The sequence below is a fragment of the Protomyctophum bolini genome (genome assembly GCF_963924005.1).
Source record: "Protomyctophum bolini genome assembly, chromosome: 24".
NCBI classification, from domain to species: Eukaryota; Metazoa; Chordata; class Actinopteri; order Myctophiformes; family Myctophidae; genus Protomyctophum; species Protomyctophum bolini.
Genome location: NC_137885.1, coordinates 7770447 through 7788194, shown reverse-complemented (window position 1 = coordinate 7788194; position 17748 = coordinate 7770447). Strand labels below are relative to the sequence as shown.

The 17748-nt window shown below is 39.5% G+C and overlaps 1 protein-coding gene across 10 annotated transcripts; it reads left to right on the top strand.

The window, feature by feature from the left end:
• The first annotated feature begins 3612 nt into the window (after positions 1–3612).
• Positions 3613–17294, top strand: LOC308311584 (lymphocyte function-associated antigen 3-like). 10 transcript variants are annotated; one of them, XM_080758327.1, is made up of 13 exons: positions 3613–3789; positions 6250–6549; positions 7532–7813; positions 8781–8891; positions 9312–9398; positions 12791–12820; positions 13109–13153; positions 13583–13663; positions 13949–13996; positions 14386–14466; positions 14742–14789; positions 15077–15119; positions 15248–17294. In XM_080758327.1, the coding sequence occupies exons 1-12, from the start codon at positions 3717–3719 to the stop codon at positions 15082–15084; spliced, it is 1194 nt and encodes a 397-aa protein (XP_080614453.1). In that variant the 5' UTR covers positions 3613–3716; the 3' UTR covers positions 15085–15119; positions 15248–17294. The 10 variants fall into 10 exon arrangements, with proteins under 10 accessions (XP_080614453.1, XP_080614452.1, XP_080614456.1 ...); XM_080758326.1 differs by having other exon boundaries at positions 13106–13153; positions 13952–13996; XM_080758330.1 differs by having other exon boundaries at positions 13106–13153; positions 14745–14789; positions 15080–15119.
• The last annotated feature ends 454 nt before the right edge of the window (positions 17295–17748 follow it).

Genomic DNA, 17748 nt, shown 5'->3' with positions numbered 1-17748 from the left:
CGCGGGAGGAGAGGCTGAGGAGCAGGGGATGGTGAGTGAAGGAGGACAAGTCACAGAGGATGCGAGGGAGCTCAGGGAGGTGCAGGTTGCGTCCGGCGGAGGCGAGGGTGTAGCGCGGGCGGAAGGGAGTGAACGTCAAAACGTGACGGAGGACGCAGCAGGTGATCCGTGGCCGGCCTCGGAGGAAAGCCTGAGTGGATCTGCCCCCGTCTCGCCGGGCGCACACGTCCGCTGTCCCAGCGCAGCGGCTGCAAGTGAGGAGCAGATTAGAGAGGAGGACAGAATGGAGGAGGGAGGAGATAATGAGGACAGAGAGGAGGAGGACAGAGAGGAGGTGTACCATTCTGACACAGCCAAAACGGAGACTTTGCCACCGCCCCGAACCCCACCAGCATGTGAACATTCAGCCCTCCCTGACACCGCTTCCACCAACAATACACCTCCTGAGAATTCACCGGGAGCACTTCATAAGCAGGCTGTTTCTCCAAAACAGTCTGACTCTGAACATCTCTGAGCGCAAAGAAACTCTCCAAAGCCATGATCGGTGTGATGCACTCCCAGAACATTCTACAGGCTAACATGCTTGTTTACATAACCGGGTTTAATTTGACTCTGCTTCATGCACTTTTCCTAATCCTGCATCCCTGCGATACTATGAAACCCATCTGATACTCTGAGGTCTGTATACCTGCTACTACTGACCTACTGGATTACATGGTATACAATGGTTGACACTATTGCGGTAGAAGAGGATGCATACACAGAGAATATTGTATTTTGATACTGATCTTTTTTGTCATGGAACTCTAAGAATAACAAAACACATACAATTAATGTTCCTTATCTTTAGACATAGAGACCTCTTTTGAAAAGATCTTAGGCTACACACACTAAATCTGTTCTCTCTTCTATTCCCTGTTAGTTAAGCAAAATACCTACAATCAGTTCGTATTTAAGGTTGACCAAGAACACTTTACATACCTAGGTATCCTTGTTACAACATAATTTTACAAAGAGGGACCTGGAATGGGGGTCAAACCTTCCCTTGTAGGGTATATTCATTCTGTTAAAGTGACTATACAGTCATAAAAACTAGTAGGTTTTCATTCTCTAACTTTATGTGGAATACACCCGCTCCAGATAAATACATAATAAGGTCTGACCAACGTAATATTTCCATTGCATCCCACTGTAGTCCAGTAATAATGTAATTTGACCTCAAACTAAAAAAAAAAAAAAAGAACTCAGCTGATTTTGTATCTTCAATATATCCTGAATAACAGAAGAAACGTTGCCTGGAATTGTCTGAGGGGAAAGTTTTGAAAGCATTAGTTTTGCACGAAAAACACTCCTTGGGCTAAAAACAGCCATAGCCATCTTGACAAAATGTGTAAGAGGTCAGCACATTTGGGCAACTTTCTTTCTGTTATTCAGGATATTTTGAAGATAAAATCAGCTGAGTTTTTTTTTTTTTTTTTTTCAATTTGTTTGAGGTTGACCCCTTTTTATTCCATAGATTGCCTGTACTATTGTATTTTGGGTTTGGGATAGGTGCAAGAAAAGGTTCTAGCCTAGAAAAAACAGGTGGTGAAAACAAACCCACCCTATGTGCATGGACCCCTTGCTTCTACAGTACATAGATGTCTCCCTGTTTTTGTCCTGAAGAAGTAGGGTCAAGGTGGGCTTGAATATTAATAATTCACATTTTAATTCATTCCTTGGACCAGAATTGTATAGAATACTGTGTTGATTTGTCTCTGCATGCTTGTTTGTTGTGCTATTTTTATATTCTTTAAAATGTTTGGTTCAGGATAGTTGTATATAACCCTTGGACATTTTTCCATTCTAGAACGCGTGGACCCTCGCCGTGTACTGATGTTACTCCACGCGAGTAACATCAGTACTCGCGTTGAGTACTGATGTTACTCTTCATACAGTACAGTACAGTACAGTGTATGTTATCAATCGGACGTGCTAAACAGAAGCACGTATGGCAGAACACAATTATAAGGATAAGGACAGATTACATAGTCAAAGCAACAAAGCACAAGTGAACTGGCTATAGCCTCCAGAGAGCACATACAAGCTAGGTTTGTCCAACTCCAGCTTAATAACATCTACACTCACAGGGCCCAGAGTATTTTATGGATTACCCATTATACCAGAGCCAGCATTGCATTTACTTAATACTCGCCCAAGTGCAGAATAAATATGGGTAAATGCTCTTTTAGATGTGGAGCAGTTAATTGGATTTTCAACATGCAACCACTGCCCATCAAGAGCATAAGTATATATATATAAAAAAACGACAAAACGTGGCTCCTACCTTTTAGATAGTGTTGTAGATTAACACAGTTTTCAGTTTAAGTTATTACTTGCGCAAGCAGAGCGCGCAAGTAATAGTTTCGCCCGGTCCGTATGCACCGTCCCAGCCAACCCGCCACTTTTGATGCGTATGCAAATAAAACAGCAAATTGTGCCTGATTTGCTGGGACCAGAGTACATGGTGTGTATATGTATAACTAGCTCTCAATGATGACGTAAGAAATATGTGGATTAAAGGACCCAATGCCAGAGTGTAATTGGTCTTCGATTGTGACGTAATGACAATATGTTTTAGTGTTGGGAGGATTAAAGGTAATGTTCCTGTGTATACATGTATGTAATCTGGCACCACTGCCATATCAGGCACAAGTAGTCATTACGTAACATGCATAAAGTAGGTAGGTAGCTTGCGCACTAGTAGCTGGCCATCAGGTTCAGGTTCATTTATTTGTTTGTCCCCGTGGGGCGATTTAGTTTACAGCAAGGCATAACCCAAATCGCCCCACGGGGACAAACAAATAAATGAACCTGAACCTGAAGCCATTCATGGCCTACAAGTGTGCAACAAGCAAGTATGCACTCGACAGAGTGCAGTTCTAGTTTATTTATGCTGTTAAAAGATCTTATAGTTGTATAGTTTAGAGTGGGCTGTTTGTATAGACCAAGGACCACATCACAATGGAAATGCATAACATAAGACTTTGACTTTATTGTATGTATGTGCTGTATTTCTCTTTCAAGGGAAAATCTCGTTCAAATAAATAAATAATCAGTCACCTACAGATCTTTAAACACTGGCATCTTTTGTTGAGATTCTGAAACCGTAACTGCCCCTTCCCAACTTCCAATTATGAACTCTTTGCTCAGTATCTAGAAATTAGCCCGATCCTCAAGGCACGTCAAACTGTTCTGGGGTCTGTGCTGTCACTGCTGTGGTCAACAACATTTGATTTAACTGATAAAACAAAATTATGATTAAACAGGTGTACAGTATTTGTAGTACCTCTGCCTGGACACTAGATGGGGCACTTAAATACTTTCGTATGGTTCAAAGTCAAACTGTTATAATAACACTCGTCACACTTAGTTAATAACAACCTAAAACATGAACCTTGGTTGAAAAAAACCAAAGTTGTCCTTTAAGTAAAACATTTATGTACTTTTTCCACCACTGGATATTGTTTTGTTATTACATAGTGATTCTAGTTTACTTTCGGTTTCGATCCCCCGGGCGGAAACGTCTCTCTAACCCCCACAACAGGAAACCATATTAGCCTCCCCAGTCCCCCCAAGACAGTCCGCCATTAACGTTTGTGTGTGCCTGTATGGTTGTGTTGTGTATTGTTAGTAACTAGTAATATGCATTGATGTTTTACTGATCGATCATCAGCATGGCGGCGCGTCTCCTCCGAGCTGTGTGGTTCGTCTGTGTGTTGACAGCAGCCGGACTCATCCCGACATCAGGTAGGCCTATAGGAGAAGTTTAAGTCACGACAATACTTTTAATATGGCTCTGCATGGGCACACCCTACTCATGTTCGGGTCTTTCTGGTTTAAAACCCCCCACAAAAGTTCAATTATTGTAATAATCTTTGCTTAAGAAATTCAGCCAAATGGGCTATCGGCTGCGGTCGTAGCCTACAGTACGTGTACACCGCGTGAACAAATTTATTTTGTTTTTACTGAGAATAAGGTTAGAAATTGATGTTTCAGGGCTATGGGGTAGCTAGCTACAGAATGAGCGTAGCACATATGGGGCTAATTTTAGATTCTCGTAGAGGTTTTTTTCGATCTCTCTAGTAGAGAGATTCGTCAGAATCGAAAAAAACCTCTACGAGAATCGAAAATTTTGGGCTAGGTTAGGCGTATAGTTTTACTGACTGTGGTAACGCTATCCGGTTAAGTTTAGGAATAGTGTTAGGTTTGGTTAAGGTTAGGATTTAGGTTAGGTTTAACCTAGCCCCATATGTGCCCTCTCCCTACGCTCATACAGAATGAGCGTAGGGAGAGGGCACATATGGGGCTAGGTTTAACCGTTCAAGCATTATTTGATTTGGTTACTTTAGGATGATTTCCCTTTGACTATATAGTTGTGTATATTTGTACTTCTCTAATGTTTTGATGAATTGAAAATGGTGGGCCATATTGTAAACAAGTGTAATGCTTTATGGTGTGGTGTCCACTCACTGTTAACAGTTTTTGTATTGAGTTGTACTTGAAATGTAACTGTAATTCTGCAAACTGTTAATAAATCAATCAATCAAACAAAATAATCATGGTCGGTGTGGGGGGGGGGGGGGGGGGGGGTTGGTAAATGGGTTTGTTATTCATTGTAAGCTGAATTCCTCGATTGTAAGTTAACAGGCTATATTATTCACGCGAATTATGAGTCTCGCGTGCCTGTATTTGTTAAATCGTTTATAACACTGACAATGTGAAGAATGGTGAATTATAAATATAATATTACATTCCTCCAAATAGCTGACATCAGCAGCCCGACTTGAGCATATAGTTTATTTTTTAGCATAGTAGAATATGTTGGAAATTCCCCCTGGTCACAGTGGTCACTGGTCAGTCAGAATGACTGAACAGTGTAACTGTAACAAACCCCACCGGGCACCCAGTAGTTTATACACCCAGTAGTTTATACACCCAGTAGTTTTTCCTACTCCAGTTCTTGAACTGAAGTAGGCCTACACATTTTGGCTGAGTAATCACTTGTAGTTGAGTTGACCAGGAAATTGGAATAGTATACTCTAGCTCTGGTCCATAGCCCTAAGGTCCATACTATAGCCCTAATGCAAAGGCATTAGGGCTATGGATCAGAGTCTATAGACCGATTCCGTAGCGGGTCTCATGGTCGCAGCCTACGTATTTCCTGTAGGCGGACTCGACGTAGCTGCGGGGTTTAAACCATCACCAGGCGCATCTCTTCCTACAGTGAACGGCAGAGTGACTGATGTTAGTTTGCCTCAAACTTTACTCTTTTACCTGCTTTTTTACTAACACTAACATTACAAAGATGCCCAGAACATCGAGATGAACCTGTGTAGTTTATGGCTGCTCCAACAGTAGTGGCAACATAAAAAAAACAAAAAAAAAACGGAATGTCTAATATCCACCGCGGTGGCTGAGACCAGAGCCATTGAGTAATGGTTGAGACGAAGCAGTGAAATATACATAACGCCAGTCTTACCCAATACCAAATCTTTCTGTTTTATTAACACAAGGCTGCTGTACTTTATACCTCATACTTTAAATGCTTAGTATGAGGTATAAAATACAGCAGCCTTGTGTTCATAAAACAGAAAGATTGGGTATTGGGTAAGACTGACATTATGTATCTTTCAGGACATTTCACTGCTTTGTCTCAATCATTACTCAATGGCTCTGGTCTCAGGATATTTTGACATTCCGTATTTATTTATTTTTTATGTTGCCACTACTGTTGGAGCAGCCATAAACTACACAGGTTCATCTCGATGTTCTGGACATCTTTGTAATGTTAGTGTTAGTAAAAAAGCAGGTAAAAGAGTAAAGTTTGAGGCAAACTAACATCAGTCACTCTGCCGTTCACTGTAGTGGAAGAGATGCGCCTGGTGAGGGTTTAAACCCTGCAGCTACGTCGAGTCCGCCTACAGGAAATACGTAGGCTGCGACCATGAAACCGCTACGGAATCGGTCTATACCCATTACCCTGACTCAATTCTGGGGTCTAGTAGGCTACTGCCTACTAGTTAAGACACACATTAATGTATGGGTCTTTTGGATTTTGTCATGAAGAGATTGTTGTGTTTTGATTTATTTTATGATTATGTTATTTGTTAGACTGGTGTACACTAGAGTAGTTTACTGCTAAACAGTTCATTATGATTATTGGCTACCACAGCTGTTTAATTTGACTGAAATCCTTTTTCTCCACAGCCCAGCAAGATGTGAAATATGTAAAACTGGGAGGAACGCTTGAAGTGCTTCCACGTGTGCCCCCTATTACTGTACCCATCACTAGCGTCATGTGGAAACATAACGCCGATAAGGCAGCAGAATGGGACGAGGACGATGGTCCTGACGTGGATTACTACGGGCCCTACAAGCACCGCACACATTTGAATAAAACAACGTTCAAGTTGGTCGTCAAGAAAATGACCATCATCGACGATGGCTTATATTCTGTGGAGATAAACGGTCGAATGCAGCACCATACTTTCAAGACTAAATTCATTGGTAAGTATGAATTGGGGGAGTGAAAGAAATGAATGACGAAAATAGAAAGTGAAACCGCTGTTGCCTACTGTGATGCTGCCTCCCCCAATGCATGTCAGCAAATACATAGGAGAACAGCAGGTATACTGTATCCATCATTCCATCTTATTGCAGTTTGTTTGAAGCGATATTTCTTCGATGTTGAATAATAGTGCTTGAGACAGTGATGTCCAGTTAACATTGTATCCGATACATCAAAATTGACTCGCCAGAATTCTGTGCAATTCAGTGCATTTAGGCACAATCTCAAAACGTTCAAGCAAGGCATATAGGTTGTCAAGTCCATTTGACATAATGAGGTGTCCAAAGTCAAGATGCCGAAAACAGGGGACAGGCGAGGCATAATGCTTATCGAGCCCTACCCCTGGCCCTGGCTCAGTGTGCATGAATACATTTAATAGTGCACTGTTACCTGCTTTGCGATGAGGTATTTGTACATTAAATGCGAGCACACTATCACTTTAACCAGTGAGGACACGGCACTGGCAGATAGGTGTACTGTACAGAGAGTAGCAGAGTCACGTTCACCACCAACTGTCTGATGCTGGTGGTTGTTGTGTGTGTCGCTAGAATACAAGCTGTGTTTAAAATGTTTACAAAAAAACATAGAACTCCAACCCCTTTAAGTTTTTATTAATAATGACAGCTTGTCATACTTACAAATCGGGAGAATGGAACTTTGTGAGCAGCTGAAGTGGGTATATTATATACCTAGCTCTGGTCCATAGCTTTCTAGCTTTTCACCTCTCAAGGTTGAGGCATTCAACTGTTTGACTGTCCTTTGCTGCCTGCTTCCATAGAACATGAATGGGATTTTTTTTGGGGGGGAGAAAGAAATTAGCACACTTTCCCTATGAGTATCAGTGTCATAACCATAACCCGAGGAAGATCACCCAGCTAACATGTTTTGTTTTCACACACATTCATCCTTTTCCCTCAACAGTGGATGTCCCAAAGCCAGTGGTGGTTCTCAAGCCACTGACTTGTACAACTGATGATGAACGTTGCTTTCTGGTCTGTGAAGGAAACATCGAAGATGCAGGTCCGGTAACCTATCGCTGGAACACTTCAGTGAATGGTGAAGTGAAATGGACTAACTCTTCACAGACTGAACAGTTGGCTATCTTCAACAATGAAGAAGGGAAAACGATCAAAACATTCTCTTGTGAAATGAAAAACCCGGTCGGTGAGATGCAGAGTGACCCCCATAAAAACCTATTTTATGGTATGTACTTTACTCCACGATGTGTTAATCGAAGTTGTTTTCTGATAATAAGAGTGTTTTCTGATAATATATATATTTTTTAAGTATGTTGTTATATAAGTGGTGCTCAAACCTTTGCATGTGAAGGACCCCCAAAATGATATGTATTTTACCACGGACCGCCATCTCAAAAATATTTGATTCCTGGAACCCCCCAGAAGCAAAGATTTGAGTTAGAAAAAGATTTTCACAAATATTCACGATTAAAGACAAATATATGGGTTATATATGCACACAGACTTATGCCTTATTCATAGTCCAGTTTTCGGTGAAGAAGTGAACACCGAAACGGTGGTTAGTAAAAACGGAGAGATATGTTGAGTACATTTGCGGTGACCATCGTGGCGTGACGTGAAAACTGGACTATGAATAGGCTTTAACTCTTCCTACTGTACTTCTAGTCTTTCCTTCACAGGCGTTAACAATGATACTAATTAAGGCTGTTCCATATAGTGTGCAGTGGTTCTCAAACTTTTTTTATTTCAAGGACCTCATAACTGATTCCTCCATTTGTACACTCGCAGCACCCTGACACTGTTCGACCAAAATGGACAGAGCCTTCATTAGTGTCACCGGTAACACCTGTGAAGGAAGTAGGGAAGGGGCCCAAGTTCTGTCCAAAATGGCGTGTGTGCATAGAGCCCATTAAAAGTACACTTAGTGCATTTAATTTTCTTGTGTCTAACATTAGCTCATTAGACCTACCAGACATGCTGTCTGATATTACTTTGTTATTGCCCATTGTGTTAAGTATTTAAATGAACCAATAAGCCTCTTCAGATATGTGGTATTGTGTGGCCATTCCATATCATTCATACAGTATACACACAGACAGAAATCATGAATGTGTCTCCCACATTTAGGTGTAATTAACTGTTTACTTGAAAGCAAATGAAACCCAGTAATGTAATAATGTTTTTCTCCTTAGTGGATCCTACACAACCTAATACAGTAGCTGTGGTTTTTGGAGTGGTTGGTGGTTTGCTTTCTCTTCTCCTCCTCCTTGTCGGCGGACTGGTGTTTGGTGTGAAAACTTCTGGTAAGTTTCTCTACCAATTTTATATTACACATAACATACAACGTGCTTACCAGTTACTGCTCGTGCTCGTTCAGTGTCAAATCATTTGCTGCTCATAACTTTTGTTATGTTCAGAATTGTTCTGATGCAAATTACTCAGTTGCAGCCTAAAATTCTAGATCATGAGTCTAAGCACCGATCCTAGGGGTGTGAATCTTATTTTGTTTTTGATTCTTGGGGTCGATTCAATATATATTTTCAAATGGGGTCAAAGTGGTTAAGGTGTTAGATTAGCCCAGTGCTAGATTTTTTATATTTTTTTTTAATCGTTACTGATAGACAAGCTCAAGTATCAAGATTGGTATCACGAAGGGAAGAATTCTATCAGCACTGATGGCACATCTCTAACATTGTTATGTTGTCGCTGTGTTTGAATCTCAGAGCCTTTCAGAAATAGGATTCCTTCCACTGTGACAGATAGATTCCCTGGGCCTCTGAAGAGATTTTTTCCTGAAGTTTTTCCTGAAGGTGAGTGAGCTTGAGAACTTCATTTGAGCAGTTTGTGATGTGACTTGGTCTGGAGTTGAACCTGTCCTCCATTCATATTAACACATTATAATTCTAATTAATGTCATTATAAAATTAATATTAGTATCCATAGGGATGAGCATACCAGCCATATAACACATGATATCTGTGTGTTCATAATACACCTCCAATCATTTAATCCCGCAGACAGGGCCCTTCAACCAATTTCAACCATATCTTCATATATTATTTGATCCTTAATGCTCATTATAAGAGTAGAATTATAGAGAGCATTCATAAATGCACCTAAAACATAGCCATGGAAGAGTGTCGCGTTGCTGCCTTCTGTTCCTTCTTCACATACATGACGAAATACGACATTAGAGTTATATATTGTCATTTTTATATAGAGGGGGAAACATTATACGTGTTATCGATGTAATTAATATATATTTGATTGATTGTGCCAAATAATCGCATAGTTAGCTAGCTGTCTGTGTGTTGTGTGTTATTTTTTTTCCTCCACCCCTCTTTTCTTTAAATCATAACTCGCTAATTTTTTGCTCATTTAAAAGAATCGGTTGTGTAGGCCCTCTCTACGAAACTATATCAAGTGAAAAGGAAATGTCGGGGAATCGGGTTATGAAAGACACCATTATCAAGCAGCGCAAAAAAAAAGGCGAGTGGGGGAGAAAGGGGGACGGCGGTCGGCGGTGCCGATAATAGCCAGACAGAGTAGGAGATATATGCCTAAAATCATATTTACAAAACGTTTCAAATGGGGAAAAAAACAGATGATTTCAATCGAATATTTAGACAAAGTCATGCAAGGGGAACTTTCTCTGGACTCCATGGGCTAAGAAAATAAACGTTTAAATCTCAAATCCGGTCAGAACGGCTGCTCCGACGTCGTAGTGTTAATGAGTTAGCTTACTTTAAACAGTTTATGATTATTCATGGTCAACATTTAAATAAATTATTCCTTACTACTTGATTCTGTAGTTAATGCTAGTTTAACAGTCACACTAACATGAATGGGAGAAAATACAACTAGAATAATATTGACTATTATCAATGCAACATTTTCACCAGTTCATCTTCTATTCCAAATAGTCACCATTGAATTCAAGAAATAATGGTGAAAATAGTAATAGTATTAGTATTGAAGGTTTTACCAACCTGCTCTGTGTAGTTTGACGATTGGTTGTAAACCCATCTCTTCAGCAGCAGATAGTCTCTGGTTGACCAAGGACTTCAATGTTTGTAGTAAAGCCATAACTCAAAACCTGCCCAAATAAACTGATACTAGATCTATTTTTAAAGAGTGAAAATATAAACTACTAAAGTTTAAATTAGAACCAAAACTAAATGCTTCAGCTAGTGTAGAAAGGAGAAGTTCAGCTCTTAACAACTAGCAGAGATTAAAGTGACTCCAAGCAGAATAAACTCTTGTTAAATACTAACAGAGGGCCCTGATGGTCCAATCAGAGTGAGGGGGCGGGACACAAAACTGGCCAATCACTGCTCCCAACAACAAGGCAAATGAGTTTTATATCAAACATTAAGCAAATTAAACATATCAGATTCAGTAAAACAAATAAAAATAAAGTAAAAGCTGCATTATGTAACTTTCCTATTCTACCCAGTATTTGAATTTTGAACCTTGTTGCCTTAATTGAAAATGTCAGTGTAATAATGACACAATCTCAATGAAAGGCAGCAGCAAACAGGCATGCATGTTTTTAGCTGTGATACAAATAACAGAGTTGTTGCAGAGCTGCAGTTTTCAGGGAGTTTGTTCCAGATATGTTACACATTAATCTGAATACTATGTATTCTAGGGTCATAAAGCAAACCTTTACCAGGTGGACACTACTAATTATAGATAACTAGATTCCTGTTGGATATACATCATATAATCAGATTTTGACGGTGCTAATGTGGCTGGTTAAAGTTCTGAGGCCATGACTACAGCAAGGTTTGAAGCTAAGCGCGTAACTTTTAATCCATTGTCCTTGACTTCAAAACAAGTACTTTAATTTTGTCTTTGTTTATTTGAGGACAATCTTGGTATATCCAATTTGGTATATCCTAAATTGATTTGTTCAATGCATGTTCTCAGTGTTTCTTTTGGACATGGCATAGTGTCGAGAAAAAGGAACTTACTTATAGAATAGAGCAACATATCTTATCTGCTATCCATTTTTTTATAAAACATTTTATCATATAGGCTATGTAAAAGACAGCCTCCACAAGTGCAGCAAAGCATTATGGTCATAAGACATGCTCCTAAACATTCCACAACATTCACAACCCATTTCTTCTAACAAGGTAGATAAAGGTGGGATTCCCGTATCCTACGACTAGAAATAATAATGCACTGGTATTGTACAGTAAAGAAATAAAATGGACTTACTCCTGTCATGTTCAATGTAGAAAGTTCAAGTAAAATATGTGTAGACTGTTTAATTTAATGAATATTCCTATCATGTTCCTTTTAGTAATTGTTTGGTACACAGGATGTAAAATGAAGCATTTTAAAAGCCTGCTCAGGGACTACAGATGTAAATTAGATTATGACTAACTCTGGCACTCTGTCAATAAAATAAAAAAATAACTCCTGTATTGTTCACAGGAGTAGAAGATGTCCATGTGTTGTGGTGAGCTTCCTGTAATGAACACACAAAGGATGTGTAGCTGTCAACCCTTTATTTGAAAAATAAGAAATTACGGACCTTAGAGGTATGAACGGGTGGCACCTACGCAAGACTAAAGCTGTAATCACCTGGTATATTTTTAGGGACATCTGTAAAACACTGGTACATTAGTCAAGACTACTATAACTGCGTCACTTCAGAGGATTGCTGGCGCTGCTATACTTTGATTCAGAAGATGTTTACTCACCCCTGGAAAATGAGAAATGTTAGAAATTAGAATGTTGGAAAAGGAACATTATCAGCCAATTAACGTGAGTAACATAAATCCTTTATTTCAGCAACTTTTAGTTCGTTCTCTGACACACGTTCTCTGGCGCCGTGGCCATATAGTGGCATTTTTCTTTTTCCTATTTTATCTCTGGCTTTTTCGGGTTTTCGGGCCTGACATTAGGGTAATTGTTAGGGTCGGGCCGAGCCTCGGGCCGACCCAGTTAGGGTAGGGCCGGGCCTAGTTGTTCGAGGCAGAGCTGGGAGAGAACTCCAACTCCCAGAGGGCCCTGCAGCACGCACAGCACACAGTCAGGTGTAGTTGTTTGAGGCAGAGCTGGGAGAGAACTCCAACTCCCATAGGGTGCTTGTGTTTTATAAATCAGACAACAAATCCGGAAGTACACGCCCCAAAACTTGAATGCATAACAATGTGAAGTGAATCAGATCTTTTTTTCTGTGTTATAGATCCACTTCCAGCACCACTTCCAGCACCTGGTATGTCTGTTTTTCTTATGTTACTAGCTCACTATAGTTTATTATGTTATTATTTTAACTGCTATATTTCAATACACCATTTTCAATTTGTGGTTCATCTTCATGTGTCTCTCTTTCGCTCACTTACCACATCTCCCTCTCACCCGCTTGTTCCCTCTCTGACAATTTATGTTCGTTATTATGTTAGTTGTGTTGTGTTATTTGGAAAAGCACAGGGACAGGTATGTTGAATGTATAACAATGTGAAGTGAATCAGATCTTTTCCTCTCTACTCACTGGGTGCAGCAGAAACTGATGCCCTTGTCGATGTAGAAACAGTGGCAGGAAATGGAGGTAAGTCCTAATGGTTTCTATCATTCATTCATTCTTGTCTTTGTTTTTTTTTAAAACACACTTATCACACACTTACAATCATGAGCATCATATACCTAGAAAACTGCTTATCAAGTGTTCATCAAAATAGCTGACTTTTGTTTTGTGTGTGTGTGTGTGTGTGTGTGTGTGTGTGTGTGTGTGTGTGTGTGTGTGTGTGTGTGTGTGTGTGTGTGTGTGTGTGTGCGTGCGTGTGCGTGTGCGTGTGGGGAAAAAAACAGAGATGATTTCAATCGAATATTTAGACAAAGTCATGCAAGGGGAACTTTCTCTGGACTCCATGGGCTAAGAAAATAAACTTTTAAATCTCAAATCCGGTCAGAACGGCTGCTCCGACGTCGTAGTGTTAATGAGTTAGCTTACTTTAATGATCTTTTCCTCTCTACTCAGTGACAGCAGGCGGTGATGGAGATCCATCCAATCCAATTGAGCCAACAAAGCCATCAAACGCAAGCAGTGATCCAGCACCTGGTATGTCTGTTTTTCTTATGTTACTAGCTCACTATAGTTTATTATGTTATTATTTTAACTGCTATATTTCAATACACCATTTTCAATTTGTGGTTCATCTTCATGTGTCTCTCTTTCGCTCACTTACCACATCTCCCTCTCACCCGCTTGTTCCCTCTCTGACAATTTATGTTCGTTGTTATGTTAGTTGTGTTGTGTTATTTGGAAAAGCACAGGGACAGGTATGTTGAATGTATAACAATGTGAAGTGAATCAGATCTTTTCCTCTCTACTCACTGGGTGCAGCAGAAACTGATGCCCTTGTCGGTGTAGAAACAGTGGCAGGAAATGGAGGTAAGTCCTAATGGTTTCTATCATTCATTCATTCTTGTCTTTGTTTTTTTTTTAAACACACTTATCACACACTTACAATCATGAGCATCATATACCTAGAAAACTGCTTATCAAGTGTTCATCAAAATAGCTGACTTTTGTTTTGTGTGTGTGTGTGTGTGTGTGTGTGTGTGTGTGTGTGTGTGTGTGTGTGTGCGTGTGCGTGTGGGGAAAAAAACAGAGATGATTTCAATCGAATATTTAGACAAAGTCATGCAAGGGGAACTTTCTCTGGACTCCATGGGCTAAGAAAATAAACTTTTAAATCTCAAATCCGGTCAGAACGGCTGCTCCGACGTCGTAGTGTTAATGAGTTAGCTTACTTTAATGATCTTTTCCTCTCTACTCAGTGACAGCAGGCGGTGATGGAGCTCCATCCAATCCAATTGAGCCAACAAAGCCATCAAACGCAAGCAGTGATCCAGCACCTGGTATGTCTGTTTTTCTTATGTTACTAGCTCACTATAGTTTATTATGTTATTATTTTAACTGCTATATTTCAATACACCATTTTCAATTTGTGGTTCATCTTCATGTGTCTCTCTTTCGCTCACTCCCTCTCACCCGCTTGTTCCCTCTCTGACAATTTATGTTCGTTATTATGTTAGTTGTGTTGTGTTATTTGGAAAAGCACAGGGACAGGTATGTTGAATGTATAACAATGTGAAGTGAATCAGATCTTTTCCTCTCTACTCACTGGGTGCAGCAGAAACTTCTGCCCTTGTCGGTGTAGAACCAGTGGCAGGAAATGGAGGTAAGTCCTAAAGACTCCTAATGGTTTCTATCATTCATTCATTCTTGTCTTTGTTTTTTTTTATAACACACTTATCACACACTTACAATCATGAGCATCATATACCTAGAAAACTGCTTATCAAGTGTTCATCAAAATAGCTGACTTTTGTTTTGTGTGTGTGTGTGTGTGTGTGTGTGTGTGTGTGTGTGTGTGTGTGTGTGTGTGTGTGTGTGTGTGCGCGCGCGTGTGTGTGCGCGCGCATGTGCGTGTATGCATACCCTAATACTTTGACCTGTGAAATAAAGAAGCTTGAACACCAGACCAGATTGATCCTGATTCACGGCTGTGGTATGTCTGTTTCTCTTCTGTTTACCACCATTTTCAATTTGTTTTTTCTTCATTTGTCTCTGTCACAGTCTTACTTCCATACTTCCAACAATTAACCAAACCCCCTCTCTCTCTTATATCTGTTCCAGGTGGCCACTCCTGACAAGGGATGTTGTATCACAATGAAATTAATTTGAACAACAAGCAACACCCCTCTTTAAAAATGCATTTGTCCCTGATATATTAGTGGCAAGGTTTATATAAACCTATATCGGGAGCATTGACCTTCCATAATTATGACTGTTATACCGTTGAAATAACAAAAGCAGCATCTGAAATTGAAAAGTTTTGATCAGTCACAAATCACTGCTTGACCACACAGACTGTTACACAAACGTGTTGTCACCGTTTGCCAGCCTGATCTTAGCTTCAGGAACCTTCTTTTAGAATACATTTCTTCCCATGCTTTAGAGAGCAGAGCACCTTTAAAGCAGCACAATGTAACTTTTTAAGTAAGTAAGTGCATTTTATTTGTTTAGCAGTTTTCACAGAAAAACTCACAAAGTGCTTTACTACATACAACAGAAATAAGAAATAGCAAGAAACATTCAAATGATTAGAAACAACAAAACACAAATTGTACAATGTATCTCAGGAAAAACTCTTGGGTAATGAAATCAAAGACGTTTCCTGCCATGTTATTAAGTGCCAAGTGGCCACTAATAATCTGCATAGCGCTGCTTTCACATAGTTTCAGTAATGTGCCATCATCATGTCAATTCAGTCAGCCATTTGGAAAAGACAAACTGTCTTGAAGAATTACCATTTACTTCATCGCTTGTAATCTATACCAAAATGGTTCATGTGTACAGAAGGTGGTTGATTCAGAAGCTAGTAATGTGGTTTGCCTTATGTGACTTAATCTGACCTATTTTGAAAAACGTTGTAAATTGTGAAAATAACTGTAGCATTATTTGAATTTTCAAAATAGGCAAAAAACATGTTTAGGCATAAGGGCAAGGAGTTGCGCAAGATAGGGCCCTCTGTGATTTATCATCAACAAGCCCTTTCCCATACAAGTGAAGATGAATTTTAAACTTCATGGTTCATGTTTTAGTCTGTTATGTAAATGTCACATTATTTCCAGACGTTTCAGTTAAATCATATTTTTGTAAATATAATGTAATGTAATGTACCTTCAATCTGTATGTGCTAAAACCACTGTTTTAGTCTTATTTTATTCACAAGAGTATTGTGTTTTTTTTGTGTGGTATATTTTTTTTGGAGGGGTGTGTGTGTGCACACAGAGTAAATGTTATCACAGGCGAAGCATAGAATAACGGTAGAGACACGAAGTTCCTGTGTAGATGACATGCCATCCAGGGCCTTTTCCTATTACTCAATGCTTGTGAAGTTTCGTTTAGGAGTCATAGAACACATCAGACAAAGATGTGTCCATCCAGAGACACATGGTCACACTGCTGGCCTGGAGTGTAACGTTATTGTAAATCCTTAAACTCTATCACTGAGCTGCCACATCTTAAACTGTGATCTTCAGGCTTGATGGTCTTTATGATTGTGTACTGTACTTAGTCCTATTGGACTTATGGACAGAAGAGTTAGATCTGACAATAGGTGCAGGCAAGAAAAATATTTTATCTGTTAAACCTTTTAAGATGCATGTGAAATCCATGATGGGAGTTGGATAGCAATCAAGACTGTTTTGATTGTATTATGTTAAATGTCTGTTTTTTTCTCTCATACAGTATGAAAGCATATTTTGTGCATGTGTGGTATCCAGCCTTTTAACTGTGTGTCTGAGGTCATCAAACCCCTAGTGCTCAAAAGAATCAGGTTTAAGTGCACCGGCCGGGGTATTTTAAAATGTAACGACACCCAGTCCAAAAGGTGCCTTATGTAAATAATACCACTAACATTGTACTGAGATCAGGACAGTAATGATGTAATCTTGAGTTATAGCCTGGGGGGGGGGGGGGGGTTATTATGTGATGCATTTTGTATACATTTTTGTGTGATTTTCAGTTATGTATTTGTTTTGTATGAAAATGCCATGATATAAATGATACAATGATAATGGTATAAAACTATAAATGCCTTGATATAGTCTGTAAAATATGAGATTACCAAAATATTGTTTTAAGGATTTGTGGATAATGTGTTTTAATTAAAAAAAATGGAGCTGAATATAAATGTATTGTTTATAAGGAATGGAAATATAAGCTTTAAATGTTGACAGTAGTCACAAAAGGGGAATAATGGCGTTCTGTAGCACCCTTTGACACCTTCCAGTATTTACAGTTTGATGAAGCAATGAGGGTGTTCTGTGACTGTCACGCAACCTCTGAATCAGCTATTTGCATCTGTCGACAGACTTGATTCTGGCTCCTTTTTCACACCACAAACAACAGATGCTTTAAAAGATGACTTACTATATTAGGAAAGTTCTATATTGGATACTGGATTTATTATAAGTATTTGTTACCTTATTGATGGGAGTAAATAATCCCTACCCTAAATTACCTGTAACATGTAGGCTATTACCATAAATTGCCTGCACATTTTGAGTGTCTGAGTGTCAGACCGGGGATTTGAAATCAGGTCACCCACGTGAAAGTCCAACATCTTTTTT